We start from the raw sequence: 18,321 nt of genomic DNA on the forward strand, positions 1-18,321 counted from the left end.
GGGAACAATGTCGTACAGCAACAACCATACAAGACGGCCAACAATCCAACACTGACTCATTAACATCATACCAATGGAACGTTTGAGAATGTCAATAATGGAACATTTAATCATATCAACAATGGAATATCAATGGTTTCTCCGAGGGGATGTCAACATCAAGACTGGATTATAATTATAATACTCTAACCTAAAGGCGTGGACGGACGTAAGCTTAAAAAGGTGAAAACACACACGCTGTATGTTATATTACAATAATTTATGTGTTTACTCCTGAGGTGGCAGCAGGTGGTTTCTTTTCTCCAGTAGATGGAGCCACTGGACCACTAATCACAACTCGGCACTGGAATGGCACTGGTTCAAACATTCCACAGTAGTCACTTGTGTCTTAAGGTAAAGAAGACAACTGGGCCATAATCTTCAGATACTAAGAAAGTTGCATTAGGTTATTTTCATGTTCACCCTCACCCTCACCCTTTTTGGGCAAATGTGTATGTGCAGCGCTGTAGTGGACTACTCGGCCACTAAAAGCAGTGTTTTTTTTCCAAAAGAGAAAAAATATATATAAATAGACATTATCAGACCAAAGTATTAATTATTCTCTCAGTTACTCACAACATAGGCTAACGAAAAAGTATTAATTAATTCCATTTCAAAACACTCATTTAAACATATTTGCACTGTGAGGAAATGCCCAAAACAAAATAAAGTGCAAAAACCCTAACCCTTGTCTTATGAACATCTACAGCCTCCAACGTAACCCTAAACCCTAACCGTTAACCCCTAACTTTATTATCTTTATTATTTTTTTTTTTTAAATCGTTTTTATTGTAGAGTGAGTAAGACAGGAAGAGAGAAAGGGAAACATGCAGCATATGACCCAGGCAGGAATCTAACCCCTCATCTGACTTTTTTTCTTATTTGAATGCATGAGGGATCCCTCCATCTGGTGTTGAACAGCGGTAGTGACGTAAAGCGTTATAATCAGCTCAGTAATTGTATGCAGGTGTGCAAACAAACAATTTGAATCAGTGAATGCTGAGAGAGGACATGGTCTTGTGCTGCTCCTGACTCCTGATATTTTTATAACTTATTTGGACGCATTTTAGAGCTTGGAGCCAACACAGACTACAATCAACTTCAACAAACCAAGTGAGTGCAATAACTGCCTATTTTAGTAACTTATTTTGATTGGATTAATCACTAATTAAAACACACACACACACACACACACACACACACACACACACACACACACACACACACACACACACACACACACACACACACACACACACACACACACACACTAGCTGTAAAACTAATCTCGTTGCTGTCCTTCACAGCTCAAGAAGAAGAAACAGATTCTGTGAGTATCACGATCGATCAATGAAGAAGAAGAAACTGCGAACTGTAAGTCACAACATTTTATTTTAATGCTGTGGGCTGAAAGCGTTTAGTTTGAACCGGTTCTCAGGCCCCGCCACTCGTAGGCCCTGTCCCACCCCACATAGGCCCTGTCCCACCCCACATAGGCCCTGTCCCACCCCACATAGGCCCTGTCCCACCCCACATAGGCCCTGTCCCACCCCACATAGGCCCTGTCCCACCCCACATAGGCCCTGTCCCACCCCACATAGGCCCTGTCCCACCCCACATAGGCCCTGTCTCTCTCTCTCTCTCTCTCTGTCTCTCTCTCTCTCTCAGGCCCCGCCACTCGTAGGCCCTGTCCCACCCCACATAGACTCTCTCTCTCTCTCTCTGTCTCTCTCAGGCCCCGCCACTCGTAGGCCCTGTCCCACCCCACATAGGCCCTATCTCTCTCTCTCTCTCTCTCTTCCCCCCCCCCCCCCCCGTTCTCATGCCTCTCATTCGCCCCTAGAAGATACTTTATCCGTCCACTTTCCTACTACATTCCTCAACATTGCATCACATCCCATGTGTGTTGTCCTACTGATAAGGGTGTGGTCTGGCTGACCAGAGCTGCATGCTAGGGTTCTGTGCTGTTTGAGGCCTTCAGTTGTGTAGACGTTCCCCCTCAGGGGAACCCGAGTGTTTAAGAGGCTGTTGTCACGTCAGTTACATGAATTGGAACGTCCTTCAGGATGGCGACAGGGACTCCTCAAGGAGACACACTGGGGGGCGAGATGTGAGGGCTGTCCCTCTCAGCAACTAGAACCCAACCTGGTTCCTGCACCTGAGAACCACGGAGCCCGTTCCAACGTTTCCCTCCGTACGCCTTGAAGCCCAAGCCCCAGCCCCCCCACCACTGGTCTGACCCACCAGCCCCCCCACCACTGGTCTGACCCACCAGCCCCCCCACCACTGGTCTGACCCACCACTGGTCTCTCCTCTCAAGGACCTACAAACCCTCCACTGGTCTCTCCTCTCAAAGACCTACAAACCCTCCACTGGTCTCTCCTCTCTCAAAGACCTACAAACCCTCCACTGGTCTCTCCTCTCTCAAAGACCTACAAACCCATCGCTGGTCTCTCCGTCAAACCCTCCACTGGTCTCTCGTCTCTCAAAGACCTACAAACCCTCCACTGGTCTCTCCTGTCTCTCAAAGACCTACAAACCCTCCACTGGTCTCTCCTGTCTCTCAAAGACCTACAAACCCTCCACTGGTCTCTCCTCTCTCAAAGACCTACAAACCCACCACTGGTCTCTCCTCTCTCAAAGACCTACAAACCCTCCACTGGTCTCTCCTCTCTCAAAGACATACAAACCCATCGCTGGTCTCTCCGTCAAAACCTCCACTGGTCTCCTCAAGGACCTACAAACCCACCACTGGTCTCTCCGTCAAACCCTCCAATGGTCTCTCCTCTCTCGTTTGGCTTTGTATTCCTTTGAGTATTGTCATCGTTTGTGTGTGTATACACAATCTAATAACTGAAAATAAAGAGGTGTGATCTTTAACCTGGTACTGGTCAATCTTTGCATGTCATGGGGCACTACTTCAGGTGAGCGGCAATATTTAACCTGGCATGGGGCACTAAGTGTGAGAGGGGCAATCGTTGCCTTTGCACGGGGCACTAAGTGTGAGAGGGGCAATCTATAACCTGGTACTGGGCACTACATGTGTGAGGGGAAATTTTTCTACTTGGCTTGTATTACCTGAACATCTTAATTTTCAGCTATAGGAGGACGCTACTCTTCCTGAAACACCCTTGAGTGTCTTTTGGTCGTACGTTTCTGGATGACTCAAGTCTGTGGACTAAATCAAAGAGGATAACAAAGTGGGTGTTCAATACAGCAAGAGCCTGGAGCAATCTAGCATCTGGATCTCAATTCGACCCTTCTACACACTGGACAGGATGACTTGAGTGTCATGCAGCTTGGACTGCAGTGTGACTGAATCATGCAAACAATGGGAAGCGATAATGGCTACTTGGTACAATGGATGATGGACTAACGGCAATCTGAATGAACAGAATCGGATGAGAAACCAACCAACCAACTAATTGAAGATGAACAGTCTGCGACGTGGCTTCCCTACCTAACCTCAACATGATGGACTGCTGGCAAGCCCTCTGGATCTCCTGTACTCCTGCCCTGAGATCCAAGTCTTTCTCGGGCTAAATTGTATCGACGAGGCTAGTTGGACCTGGGAGATGGGTCCCCCTTGAATCGGAAACCATCTTGGAAACATCCCAACTAGCGTTCCGGTCGAGCTGCAGTTGTGCTCTTCTTCAGAAGAGGAGGTGAAAGGCTCACTGGAGCTGCAAGAGGAACGTTTAAATGTGCTCCATGATTCTCTCCTGTAAGAGCTGGGTTGTATTCTAGTCGCCGAGTGGGGGAGCATCACATCCTACCCTTTGGCGTTTCTCCTTGGGGAGTCCCTGTCATGGTCTTGACGGACGTTCCAGGTCATGTAACTGATGTCACGACAGCCTTTTGAAAACTTGTTTTCTCCTGAGGGGGAACGTCTACAGAACTGTAGGCGTCAGATGGCACAGTATCCTAGCATGCATCTCTGGTCACTCAGATCACACCCTGATCAGTAAGGCAACACTCATGCGATGTGCATGCAATGTTTTAGAGAGTAGTAAGGAAGTAGACAAAAGGCATGAGAACAGTTTGTTATTTTGTACTGTTGTCAGCCTTGTTTATGGGTGGGAATTATTTGCTAAATGGGGGGGATATGAAATGTATAGTCAATTATTTGTACATGAACCAACAGCAACAAACTACTAGATCTGCTCAAGGTAAGTCTGTTGGCTGTATTTTGCAACAAGACGACCCCAAGATCAGCACCCCAAGATCTCCATCGTCGTTCCAGCTCAAGGTAAGGGGCTTCTGTGGGGGGGTTGGTAGTTAGATTCGAGACCGCGATGTGCACAGGTCTATAAAGATGCTGTCTGACTTCACAGGATCTCCTGGACCAGAGGCTGAGGACCAGCAGGTGACCAGATCCCCAAGACCAGGCATGGGAGACCAGAGGCTGGAGACCAGATCCCGCTGGACCAGGTATGGGGCACCAGGGATAATAATAATAATAATAATAATAATAATAATAATAATACATTGGATGTGTATAGTGCTTTTCTCGCCCTTAATTATAATGTAGGGTAACTAGATCCCCTAGACCAGGCATGGGGTACCAGGCTGGACCGGAGGCTGTGGACCAGAGGGTATCCAGATCCCCCTGGACCAGGAATGGGGCACCAGGCTGGACCGGAGACTGGGGACCGGAGGGTAACCATCACCAAACACTTGACACCTGGAGGTTATTTTTAATTATTTCAAACGATCGTAGAGGGTGTTCATTAGTTTTTCCTTCAGATTTTTCATTCAGTGAATTTTAGCCAAAGCTGTGATTTGAAGTAATTACGGTCACATCAGCTGCTACTACTAAAGTTTATCCAGCGTACATCAAGGTGGACACTAAAACGTAACAGCTGGTCACACTCACACATTACGTAACATCACCCTTTTAATGTGTTTGTATTGTGAACAGATGAAGCTGACGACCCACCAGGAGCGAGACGAGGACTACGATGGGACTTCTTTTGGAAGTCTTTGGAAGGTTAATATCAACTTTTTTTTTTTACATCGTTTCACCACCAGAGCTATGCTGTTAAATTCACAGAATTTTTTACGAAATTCCTGAATTACAAATTCCCAAGTGTGTGCATGTTTCATTTTGAAGTTAAAAATTTGATTTGATTCAGAATTATTTGAGGTGTCCAAAGAATAATAAACTACTACCACTGTGTTTCTAGTTTAGAATTCTCAAAACAAAAGTATTTTCTTCAAGTATAATTATTTACAATTTCAACACAAATTATATTAACTAAAAAAATCATGGACAAAATGATCAGGAACCCTGGGCTGAGGAGAGCTGATGGAGGAGCCACCTATCTGGAGGGAGACCCGGAATTTGGTTAGCCTCCTAGCTGGACATCGTTAGCCTCCTAGCATAATTGATATAGTTAGCCTCATAGCATAATCGACATCGCTAGCCTCATAGTATAATTGATATTGTAGCATAATTGACTTCGGTAGCCCCATAGCGTAATCGTCATGGGTAGCCTCATGGCCTAATCGTCATGGGTAGCCTCATGGCCTAATCGTCATGGGTAGCCTCATGGCCTAATCGTCATCGGTAGCCTCATGGCCTAATCGTCATCGGTAGCCTCATTGACATCGTTGGCCTATGGCTAACAACATAGATTATGCTACGATGCTAACGATTTGTTTTTCCTCTTGCAACATTTCAGTGACCCACCGACGGCGCCTCATCAGAGCTGGACGGTGGAGACTTCGGATTCAACGTCTACCTCGCAGGACGTGACCTAAGTCACGGGTTGTCAAGGGTTCCTTGTTTCTCAAGGGTTCCTTGTTCCTACGAGGGTTCCTTCATGGGTTCCTCATGGTTCAGTGTTAGGGACAGAGTTAGGGTCAGATGGTCTCACGATGAACCGTTGTTTTTTTGAATCACATCCCAGAATTGCTTCACTGTGCGCACAGATGTTGAAATGTATACTGATGTTGTTTTATGATATAAAATCATTTAAAACGATCTGGCTGTGTGGCAATTTTTATTATACACATGCCTGTTACCCTAATAAGGTAAGGTTACCTCTCCCCTCATACCCTTACCTTCCCTATACCCTCACCTCCGTCGTCCCCCCCTCCCCTAACCCTACCCCCCTCCCCTTTACCCATACCTCCCCCCCCCAACCCTAACCACCACCCCTCCCCTATACCCTAACCGGCCCCCTCCCTTACCCTAACCCTCACTTTAACCCTCACCCTTAGCCTAACCCTAATCCTCAGCCTTACCCTCAACCTAATCCTGACCCTTACCCTAACCCTAATCCTCACCCTAACATCACCCTAACCATCACCCTTACCCTTACCCTAACCCTACTCCTCACCCTAACCCTACTCCTCACCCTTACCCTCACCCTAATCCTCACCCTCACTCTAATCCTCACCCTAACACTTACCCTACTCCTGACCCTAATCCTCACCCTCACTCTAATCCTCACCCTAACACTTATCCTACTCCTCACCCTAACCTCACCTTTTAACCTAATCCTAACCCTTATCCTCACCCTAATCCTCACCCTACTCCTCACCCTAACCATCACCCTTACCCTCAACCTAACCATCACCCTAACCCTAACCTTGATATCTCCGGACAGGACGGCGCTAGGGAGTCGGGGCCAGTACCGCCGGAAAGCACTCGGCCGCAGCTTTCCAACCAGTCTGTCCATGAATATCACAAACAGGATTGGTGACAAAGCGCAGCCCTGGCGGAGGCCAACACCCACCGGGAACGGAACTGACTGGCTGCCGAGAACGCGGACACAGCTCTCGCTTTGGGAGTACGGAGATTGGATGGCCCTGAGGAGTGACCCCCTCACCCTGTACTCCCGCAGCCCCTCCCTCAGTTTCTCCTGGGGGACCCGGTCATATGCCTTCTCCAGATCCACAAAACACATGTAGAGCGGATGGGCATACTCCCAGGCCCCCTCCAGGATCCTTGCGAGAGTGAAGAGCTGGTCCGTAGTTCCACGTCCAGGGCGGAAACCGCATTGTTCCTCTTCAATCTGAGGTTCGACAATCGGCCAAACCCTCCTTTCCAGCACCTTAGAGTAGACTTTCGCAGGGAGGCTGAGAAGTGTGATACTCCAGTAATTGGCACACACTCTCTGGTCCCCCTTTTTGAACGGGGGAACCACCACCCTGGTTTGCCACTCCTTTGGCACTGTACCAGACTCCCACGCAATGTTGAATAGGCATGTCAACCATGACAGGCCCTCAACACCCAGAGCTTTTAACATTTCTGGCTGGATTTCATCAATCCCTGGGGCTTTGCCACTGCGGAGATGTTTAACTACCTCAGTGACTTCCACCAGGGAAATTGACGACGAACCAGCATCAACCTCGAGCTCTGGCTTCATCATAGAGGGCGTGTTAGTCGGATTCAGGAGTTCCTCAAAGTGTTCTTTCCAATGTTCGACTACCTCCTCAGTCAAGGTCAACAGAGTCCGACCCTTACAGCTTGGATGGTTCCCCGTTTCCCCCTTCTGAGGTGTCGGATGGTCTTCCAGAAACACTTTGGTGCCGACCGAAAGTCCTTCTCCATGTCCTCTCCGAACTTCTCCCACACCCGCTGTTTAGCCTCCGACACGGCAGCGGCTGCAGCCCTTCGAGCCCGCCGGTAACCTGCAACTACGACAGGAGTCCTCCGGGATAACATACCCCGGAAGGCCTCCTTCAGTCGGACGGCTTCCCTGACCACCGGTGTCCACCATGGTGTCTGAGGGTTACCGCCCCTTGAGGAACCTAAGACCCTGAGGCCACAGCTCACCACTGCAGCTTCAGCAATAGAGGCTTTGAACACCGCCCACTCCGGCTCAATGCCCTCAACCTCCACAGGAATGCTAGAAAAGCTCCGCCGGAGGTGTGAGTTGAAGATCTCTAGGACGGGGGCCTCCTCCAGACATTCCCAATTCACCCGGACTACCCGTTTGGGCTTACCAGGTCTGTCCAGACTCTTCCCCCCATTCCCTGATCCAACTCACCACCAGATGGTGGTCGGTTGACAGTTCCGCCCCTCTCTTCACCAGAGTGTCCAAAACATAAGGCCTCAGATCAGCTGACACGATCATGAAATCGATCATCGATCTTCGGCCTAGGGTACTCTGGTACCAGGTACACTTATGAGCACCCTTATGTTCAAACATGGTGTTCGTTATGGACAATCCATGACTAGCACAGAAGTCCAGTAACAAATGACCACTCGGGTTTAGATCAGGGAGGCCGTTCCTCCCCACCACGCCTCTCCAGGTGTCTCCGTCGTTGCCCACGTGGGCATTGAAGTCTCCCAACAGAACTACGGAGTCCCCTACCAGAGCCCCATACAGGACTCCATTCAGGGTCTCCAAGAAGGCTGAGTACTCTGAACTGCTGTTCAGAGTTTTCCCCCCCACCACCCTTAGGCGTAGGGAGGCGACCCTCTCGTCCACCGGGGTAAACTCCAACACTGCGGTGCTCAGCCGGGGATTTATGAGTATCCCCACACCCGCCCGGCACCTCACGCCCTGGGCAACTCTGGAGAAGAATAGAGTCCAACCCCTATCCAGGAGTACGGTACCAGAGCTGAGACTGTGCGTAGAGGTAAGCCCCACCAGATCTAATTGGTAGCGCTCCACCTCCCTCACAAGCTCCGGTTCCTTTCCCCACAGTGAGGTGACGTCCCCAGAGCCAGCTTCTGCCACTCAGGTCTGGTCCGTCGGGACCCCTGACTTTCACTGCCAGCCATGTGGCAGCGCACCCGACCCCAGCGGGTCTCCCTGCAGGTGGTGGGCCCACAGGACGAAGAGGGGGGGGGGTGCCACGTAGCTTTTTCGGGCTGTGCCCGGCCCGACCACCAGGCGCTCGCTGACGAGCCCTCCGTCTGGGCCTGGCTCCAGACGGGGGCCCCGGGCTTCCTCCGGGCAGGGTCTCTCCTCCTCTATTCCGTTTGTTCATGGGGTCTTCTTGAACCATTCTTAGTCTGGCCCCTCACCTGAGACCACTCTGCCATGGGAGACCCTACCAGGAGCACAAGGCTCCAGACAACACAGCCCTCAGGTTCACAGGAAAACCTCTCCACCACCATAAGGTGACGGTTCCAGGTTGTTCAAATTCTCAGTGGTTAATTTCATTCACTATATATAGTATATATATAGTGGACAATAAAATACCCAAAATTTGAGTGAACGTAAGATGTTCCCTACATCTTACTCCCGTATACCACAATGCAATGCGGGCGCATTTACTGATGCAAATTACGTTTAGAAATGTTCAGCGTGGTGTCTTGTTTGTTGGTTCCCTATATAGTTCACTATTTCATAAACACTATATAGGGAATAGTGAGTGAGTGAATAGGAAACGATTTCAAACACGGCTACCGCCAATTTAACTCCACCTGTTGATCACGCCTCTTGTGCTGAAGAAAACGACAGCAGCTTCCCCAGAGACCAACGTGCAATCTACGATTGAGTTTGTCTGGTAATAGCCAGGCTAGGGTAAGGGGGTGTCATGAATATATATCCTGTTAAGCCCCTTGAGGCTGTAACTGTGATTGAGGGCTATACAAATACAATTGCATTTAATTGAATCAAAATAGCTGTTGATTAGTGGATTGAGGCCTAGACGGTACATGAGCACATGCATGCTCTTCTGAAAGTGTCCTCGGGTTACAAATAGTAACATCTTCTAGCGTTATACTTAAATTACTCTAGGTGGCAGTATTACTCAACAAGTACGTACAAACTTAATGCGTGCACTGACACACACACACACACACACACCAGAGAAATGTAGTTGTAAAGTAAAAACCAAAAAGGTTTATTTATTTCTTCTGATACAAAAGTGTATTTTAAATAACAAACAATTTCCAAATAAAGCCATTTGCCTTTTTTTTTTTTACAAAGATAAATAAGCATTTCTTCTTATAATACATCTGACATCATGATGTCGCTGAGATACCATTACAGAGCATATCATGACCAATGAAAAGCACTTCATACAAACCGAAGGTTATCGCGTCGTATCGATTACAAGCAGGAAGGAAACAGCACTATTATGGCAGGTGGATGGGCAGGTTGTTGTTTGATTTATTTCAATAGTCCAATAGTATTTTGCTTTGTGAATGCCTATTGATGTGCCAAGACCCTGGTCCAGTCATGATTGGAAAGGTTTGTAAAGAAATGGGATTCGAAAGAGAATTTTGATGAACATCATTTAACCTTAAAAACCCACCCCTCCCATTAAAAACAATGAAAAAAAGTAGTATCAAAGACAAATGTACATGTATATATAAAGTAGAAAGAGCTTTGCAGAATAGATTGTCTCGCAAAATAGAATCAGAATCATTTTTTGGTCGCCCAGCAGCGCATCGCGTGCAGACTGAACAATGCATGCGACGTGTGATGTGACATCTGAGATTGAACACGGGAGCAAGGCCTGTGGGGAACGATCATGACATGGACCTATAGCCGCAACGTTCTGCTCATGGCAAAAATAAAAACAGAGCATCGCTGACCATCTGACGTAGGGTAAAAGTGACTGTGACTACTGTCAACACGGCACGGGCAGAAAGGTAAACATAGAAATAAAAGAATTGCAGCCCCTGCCAGCAAATCAGACAAAAGATTTAAGACCAACAGCAGTTAATAAATAGATTTGGACAGAAGGAAAGCTAGGCTGGCAAGTGGGCGGACAGGCAGACAGAAAGGCAGCGTCACTCTGGTTCTAAGATGGTATCCGCTATGCTGTGCCATTAGACGTCAGCATCTTGTGACTAATGAGCAAAATGATTCTGCATCCTCTGTAACGTGGATGTTACAAGTTGGCAAATTAAACAAAAATTTGGCAAACAAATATTGTCATGAAGGCAGCAAAGTAAACAGACCAGTTAGGTTCTGAGGTTTCCCTGCTCTCCTAAAATGTAAATCACAAAAAATATCTTTTTTTCATCGTGTCAACAAACAACCAACTGAGTTTATAGTTTGCGTTTGCCGGTGTGGTGAGTGGTGATTAATCAGTACATCAGCAGTGTGACTCTGGACGTGTCATTGGGAGATGATTGTCTTCTTGCCCTCTGACCTGGTCTTAAGGGCTGATTATGGTCCCACGTCGACACGCCACAAGGGGGTGGCGGGACCCGTCACGTCCTTGCGTCCACCGCGGGGGGGGCTGACGTGCACCTCCCAAAGATTGTAACCTTCCATCGAGGCGACCCCAGCCGCAAGGGCTGTGATTGGTCCGCTCACTAAAACCCCACGCAGAACCATAAAAGGTTCACGGCGTGGTCGCAGCCTTTAGGTGAATCATTATATACAGTCTGTGAGCTCAACCAGGCCCCGTTTGGGTCCGAGCAGTGCGCTGCTGCTCAGTGCTATGAACTCACGGCGGCAGTGAACTGCCTCTTAAAAATGTATGTTAAAGAAAGGACTAGAAAGGGCTCGGATCGTTGATCATTGGCGTTCGTTTGTCCTAAAAAAAAAAAACATGTATAATGACATATTTCCGACTGGAAACATACAAGCATGCAATGCAGAATGTGTTGTTTGTTGGTCGTCCGTGCTCGGGCATGGCAGTTCATACGGACTACCTGTGGTTCTCCTACAGTACGTTGCGGTAATTGCTTATTGTGCTGGTTGTCAGTGTCAGGTGACACCTGGTAAGGCACTCAAATGACAGAAGCCACACCACATGACTAAGTGCATTCTGCCAGCCCATTAACGTTTACACGACTAAGTGACGCATTAGCAACGGCGGCTGTGGACTGGCTTTTCACATTCTTTCCCTGGTCTGTCTCCACATTGTTTTTGTGTTGTTTTAGGATTTTGGACATCAGAAAACGGCGTTGAAGAATAGAAGGTGATCTTGGCGTACATGTTTATATATATATATTACTTGAGGGAACCTCGGTTGGAGGTGTGTATGACACCGCCCGGCCGTCCTCCTCCCTCGTTCCTCTTTCATTCATTGTTCTGCTTCTCCGTCTCTGAGCGTTTCACGTCTGTCAGAGGTAGAGAGGCTAGTGGTGCTACTTTATCGACGAACCAGTCCGTTCCTTTATTTTTTTCGTTTTCATTTGCGTTGCCTTCATAAATCGCTCTTCTCGCTGTGCCTTCAACCACCCGAGGCTGGACGTCCACACCACAAACCGTAATTCAGTGTAGACCGAGAGGCCAGATGTGCGTGGGCTTCAAGGGAGCCCCCGGAGCCTGTAAAGTATAGGCATAAGCTCTTAGAGAGCTGACATCTTGATGAAGTACCCCCCCCCCCCCCCGCCCCCCCGCCGCCGCCGCCGCCTCCCACCTCGAGTCATATAGTGCATCGTCTTCAGCTTCCCTGATCATCCTCTCCTCCCGTGGCTCTCTGCTGCGTGTGTACTAGTCCTCTCTCTCTCGCGGTGGAGACACAACAGAGATGGTTCGGGCCGCGAGGGGGCATTGCTTTATGTCCACGCTGCAGTCCTCCTCCCCTCCTCTCCTCTCGGTCTTTCTCCTCTCCTCCTCCTCCTCTTAACTTCTTCCTCCCTCAACACTCTAACCCAGTAGCCCGTCTCTTCACACCACCGTCTCGTTGCCCTTGTTGCCCGGTTTGATCCAGCCCTCGGGCCCCGCCCCGGGGACCCTCTTGCCGGCGCGGGCCGCCCCCCCGCGGCCGTCCCTCAGCAGACGGGCGGTGCAGCGCTGCCAGGTGTGCAGGGTCTTGGCCGACCAGATCCACATGCCGGAGGTGATGCCCACCAGCAGGGACATGAAGATGCGCAGCATCTCCGAGGCCACGTAGGAGTCCCGCGCCGCCGAGCCGAACTCGCCCCAGTGGGAGAGCTGGTAGAGGTAGCAGCCGATGACCACGGAGGCCGGCACCGTGTACAGCACGGAGAACACGCCGATCTTCACCATCAGCCGCTCCAGCTTGTCCGTCTTGGCGCCGTCCTTCTGCAGGTTGGAGCGGATCTTGAACAGAGCCACCAGGCCGGCGCAGATGAACAGGGTGCCTGAGGGCGGAGAGAAGAAACGTGACTTATCAGATGGGATACCAGGAGGAGTTTAGCCCAGGGGGTTGGGGGTGGTTTTGGACTTCCAGCTGAAAAGGTTGTGGGGTTTCGAAAGTCCAACATCTGCAAGTCTAACTTGTGGGCGTCAGACAGATGTATCCGAATAAGGTCTTTAACTAGTCCTTGTTCTCTTGATGATTATAATCCTCCGATATCTACACACAACACTGCATCAAAACGCCACAGCCCTGTCCTGCCATGATGCAGGTTCAGCCTTTTTACATGGAAATCAATTCAACGCTTTTTCTACTGCCTCCATATTGGACACCGATACACCCTCTCACTCCGTGGTTTTACGTTTTAAACAGGAGGCGAGGCGAGATGCTACACTCTCACAGTCCCCTTCAGGCAAGCCTGGAGGTCAAACACAGCTAACCACCCCCCTGATGAGCCCACACCCGCCCCCCCGCCCCCCCCTTGGCGGAGGAGGACGGTGGACGATCAAGAAGAGGGGGTACACGCGTTCCCCTACCTATGAGGAGGTAGGTGGCCAGCGGCGCCACCACGAAGCCCGTGAGCGCCTCCTGCTGCAGGTTGCCCACGTAGCACAGCCCCGTCAGGTCGTCGGCGTCCACCAGGCGCATGATGAGGATGACGATGGTCTTGACGGCGGGGATGGCCCAGGCGGCGATGTGGAAGTAGGAGCTGTGCATCTCGATGGCCTCGTGGCCCCACTTGAGGCCGGCCGCCAGGAACCAGGTCAGGGTCAGGATCACCCACCTGCACGCAGAGAGAGAGGGGGGGGACGTTCATACAGGGACAGGCTCCTCTACATCCACCCCGTCAGAAGAATGGAAATCCAATTGTGTGCGTTGTCCACGCCTTTGTGCTTGTGTGTCTGTGTCTGCATCCTGTTTTTTTTAAAGTCTCTTAGTATGTCTCTTTGTATGTGTGTCTGCGTAAGTATGTTTTGAGTGTGTGTGTGTGCATAGGTATGTAAGTTTGTCTGTTTCTGCACGAGTGGGAATGTCCGTTTAACAGGTGTGTGTGCGTGTGTGTGGGTATATGTGCATGTGTGAATGTGTGTGTGCATGCATTTGCATGTGTGCGTGTGTGTGTGTGTGTACCCACTAGGGGTGTGAATATTAATCGTTTTGTATAGATTAATCGATTACACAGCAGACGATTCGATGCATCGATTCGATTATTAAAGGTGACATATTATGGTGTTTTCCCATTAAGTAAACATAGTATGAGTTCCAGAAAACATGCTTTTGAAGCTGTTTCCTGGAAATAGTTTTTAGGAAAAAACAATCTCGCCTACCGCTAATCCCCTCTGTCTCAGTCCCTCCAGAATGTGCTGCTTCTGGTGTCTGTAGCTTTTTTAACCACAGCATGGAGGAGAAGTGATTGTTGCCGTTTGCAAACTCCCGGAGCTCTATATCTATATAATATAATAATATATCTATATAATATAATATCTAATATCACGGCCAAAAGCTATGTGCGCCTCAGATGATATTATGAACCATAAAGACTGCGTCTGACGGTACTCCCACAACAAGTAAAGACTGGTAGTGGGGGTTATCTCGGCCATGGGGGGGAAGGAATTGGGGGGAAAGGAGCTTTGGCTTTGACTCCCTGAAGTCCAGATTGAACCGCGACAGGGAGGAGAAAGGGACTGTACTCCCGGAGCGGAGCTGCCGGACTTCCGCCGGAATTCTGGTGGGGGGGGGGGGGAGTTCTGGAGGGGGGCGTTCTGGCGGTAGTCCAGCAGCTCCGGCGGGGAGCTCCTCCCTGCCAGGCGGTCACATCATCTATTTTCGTACGGAATCTCCCTGCTTCTGAAATGCGCGAACATCTCCGCCCAGCGCTCGTCCGCTGGTCCACAGAATCGTATCTATGCTCTGATTGGAGGGGGGTGGGGAAGTGGGTGATAATATGCAAATGTACCCCCCCCCTCCTCCTGCGTGGGAGGGGGCGCCGAAACTGACTGGCTCGTTTGGTAACTGTAGGCGGGGTACTTTCAGAAATGCATCTCACTCAACAAAAGCATGGACGGACTTATTTCAAAGTTTGTATGCGTGTGGCAGCACCAGAGACGCCAAACAACACCCCAACCCCCAGGAACAGTGTTGTTTTCATAATATGTCCCCTTTAAAAAATAAGAATAATATATATATATATATTTATTTATTATTATTATTCTTTTATAGTGAATAGGCTAATTGCCATACTAGACCTGCACAGTAAGCACTAAAGTGTGTACAGAATACTGTTTCTGAGTATCGAATCGTATCGTGGGGAATTCTGTATCGAAAATAATCAAATCGTTGGCTTAAGAAATGGATATTGCATCGCATCGTCAGGAAGGCTCTGATTGACCCCCCTGGTCCCCACCACAGAAAGGACGGCTCTGATTGACCCCCCCCCCCCTGGTCCCCACCACAGGGAGGACGGCTCTGATTGACCCCCCCCCCCCCCCCCGGTCCCCACCACAGGGAGAGGGAGGCTCTGATTGACCCCCCCCCGGTACCCCCCCGGTACCCACCACAGGGAGAGGGAGGCTCTGATTGACCCCCCCCGGTACCCACCACAGGGAGAGGGAGGCTCTGATTGACCCCCCCCCGGTACCCCCCCGGTACCCACCACAGGGAGGACGCCATGCCAAAGAAGTAGAGCAGGAGGAAGACGATAGCGCAGCCCGTGCTCTTCAGCCCCTCCTGGACCAGCACCGGCACGGCCGCTTCCTCCAGGTCACAGGACACCCGCTCCCGGCCCAGAGTCAGCCGCACCTACAGGAAGGAAGAGAGGGACGGGGAGGAAACCACGGTCACAACTCAACTCAACACATCCAACTCAGCACACCGACATCTCATCCACGGAGCAGAAGGACTGAAGACAACAAGACTCTCAGCCCCTGTGTTTCGCTCTGCTCGTCCAATCAACAAACTACCCTGGCAGTCCAGTCCAGTCCGCGTGTCGTCACTCTCCCACGTCGTCCACCACGCCCCGGACAGCGTCCCACCGAGGACTAGTGGTGGCTCGTTCGCAAACGAATCAGTTCGAACGAACGACTCTTTAAAACGAACGAACCGACCTGATTCGCCTCCCTCTCGTTCGTCGTCGTTCGTCTCGTTCGTTCGTTCTCCGAGACTCTACTCCGCCCACTAGTCGCTGAGTCGTGAGTCACCGTTCGTTGACTGACTGTGTTTAGTGGTGAAGACTCGAGGACTGAGACGTCACCAGAGTCAGCCGGGCAACAACATCCCGATTCAGAACATGAAGCGCTCCTCAGCTGAAAGGAACTTAGTTAATGTTGTGTTGATTGATGACCGTTTGCACCATCGCACGATCATGATTCGTTTGAGAACGAGAACGAGGGAGGAGCCGAGTCTGACCATCATGATTCACCGCTACCGGAAACGAACGAACGAACGAACGACTCTTCTTGGCGAACTGACCGACGCGAACTGATTCATTCAAACGAATCATGAGATCCACTACCACCGAGGACCTCTCGCTGCAAAACCCCCCAGTGGAGTGGGGGGGGGGGGGGGGGCGACGGCGGCTCCACTCACCAGGTAGGCCACGCTGTACAGGTTGCAGCACATGGACAGGAAGATGATGGGCCTCTCGGGGTAGGAGAAGCGCTGCGAGTCCAGCAGGAAGGTGAGCACGGTGAGCGTGGTGGACAGGAAGCACATGACCGCCCAGGCCGCCATCCAGGCGTCGGTGAACAGCTTGGCGCTGCGGCGGTACAGGCCGCTGTCGTAGCCGCACTGCAGCGCGCAGCTGTGGCTGCGCCGCACCCAGGCGTACTGGTCGGGGGCCGAGCCCAGCGCCTGGCACTCCTCCTCCTGGGGCGCCAGGGGCCGCGCCGGGTGGTGCACGTCCTCGTCCCCGGGGCCCTCCATGCACATGTGGTTGTGGTCGTTCTGCGGCGGGAAGAGGCTGCAGTTCAGCACCTGGAGGAGGGGGGAGGGAGGGGGGAGGAGGAGGGAGGAGGGGGTTAGTGTTGTTGCTATGGGGACAACACGGGTGCACGGTGGTGGTGGTGGTGGTGGGGGGGGTGATCCCGGCTGCAAGGTTTAAGATTCCTGCCCTGAAGTCCGGGAGGTGTAGCGAGCTGAGGCCTAGGGTTAGTGTTAGGGGTTAGTGTTAGGGGTTAGGGTTAGTGTTAGGGGTTAGGGTTAGTGTTAGGGGTTAGTACATTGTAGGGTTAGTGTTAGGGGTTAGTGTTAGGGGTTAGGGTTAGGACATTGTAGGGTTAGTGTTAGGGGTTAGGGTTAGTACATTGTAGGGTTAGGGTTAGTGTTAGGGGTTAGGGTTAGTGTTAGGGGTTAGGGGTTAGGGTTAGTACACTGTAGGGTTAGTGTTAGGGTTAGTACACTGTAGGGTTAGTGTTAGGGGTTAGGGTTAGTACATTGTAGGGTTAGGGTTAGTGTTAGGGGTTATGACATTGTAGGGTTAGTGTTATGGTTAGTGTTAGGGTTAGTACATTGTATGGTTAGGGTTAGTACATTGTATGGTTAGGGTTAGTGTTAGGGGTTAGGGGTTAGTACATTGTAGGGTTATGGTTAGTGTTAGGGGTTAGTGTTAGGGGTTAGGGTTAGTACATTGTAGGGTTAGGGTTAGTGTTAGGGGTTATGGTTAGGGGTTAGGACATTGTAGGGTTAGTGTTATGGTTAGTGTTAGGGTTAGTACATTGTATGGTTAGGGTTAGTGTTAGGGGTTAGGGTTAGTACATTGTATCCCCAGTTCAAGGCCTGAGCTAACCTTGCCTCTGAGCGGCGTGTGTGCGTAGACCAGCGGCTGGTGACTGATGGTTCTCAGACTTGTCTTTGTGGTCTGCGTGTGGCGGAGGGTTCCACTTGAGGGAACACCAGAGAACCCGCATTCACACGATGTAAACAATAACCCGGCGCGGGCATGACAGCCTCTGGCTTGTTCCAATTTATTTTTTCAGGTTTCCACGACGACTCCTTAAACAGTGCTACTAATCTGTCACCAGTTATTAGTTAGTTTGTCACTATGCAGCGGCGATGACACATCGCACAAGACGCGGCCCGTTGGCTGTTCTGCAGAACTTTCCGTGGTGGTCGTCACTAACGAGGGGGTCCTGCCCCCTGCCACTGTCTGTGTGTGTGTGGATCTTATCTCGCCTTAATTCCTGAGGAGATGCACAACCGACATTCCAAAAGGACCCAAAGATCTGCGAGGCAGACACCCTGACCGCGCAGAAGCAGTCAAAAGCGCTTCTAAAGCGGGTGGCTTAACTCAAGCCGATCTGATTGGTTCCT

At 50.4% G+C, this 18,321-nt stretch overlaps 1 protein-coding gene and 1 long non-coding RNA gene across 3 annotated transcripts in view; one reads left to right on the forward strand and one right to left on the reverse strand.

Moving 5' to 3' along the window:
• Positions 1 to 3,964: 3,964 nt before the first annotated feature.
• Positions 3,965 to 5,931, forward strand: LOC311342636. Of its 2 annotated transcripts, XR_014633416.1 has the most exons (5): positions 3,965 to 4,288; positions 4,374 to 4,470; positions 4,571 to 4,698; positions 4,961 to 5,029; positions 5,724 to 5,931. It is a non-coding gene; the product is annotated as an uncharacterized lncRNA (long non-coding RNA). The 2 variants fall into 2 exon arrangements; XR_014633415.1 differs by having other exon boundaries at positions 3,965 to 4,470.
• Positions 5,932 to 9,825: 3,894 nt separating this feature from the next.
• Positions 9,826 to 18,321, reverse strand: part of fzd4 (frizzled class receptor 4) — a 13,579-nt gene continuing 5,083 nt past the window's right edge. The window contains exons 3-6 of the mRNA XM_084467044.1: positions 16,600 to 16,986; positions 15,668 to 15,813; positions 13,551 to 13,798; positions 9,826 to 13,018 (exon numbers count right to left, since the gene is read on the reverse strand). Of these exons, the coding sequence (XP_084323170.1) occupies positions 12,582 to 13,018; positions 13,551 to 13,798; positions 15,668 to 15,813; positions 16,600 to 16,986 (1,218 nt within the window). The 3' untranslated portion in view covers positions 9,826 to 12,581. The remainder of the gene's footprint in view (positions 13,019 to 13,550; positions 13,799 to 15,667; positions 15,814 to 16,599; positions 16,987 to 18,321) is intronic.

This window comes from Micromesistius poutassou (assembly GCF_964030765.1).
Source record: "Micromesistius poutassou genome assembly, chromosome: 4".
In the NCBI taxonomy this organism is placed as follows: domain Eukaryota; kingdom Metazoa; phylum Chordata; class Actinopteri; order Gadiformes; family Gadidae; genus Micromesistius; species Micromesistius poutassou.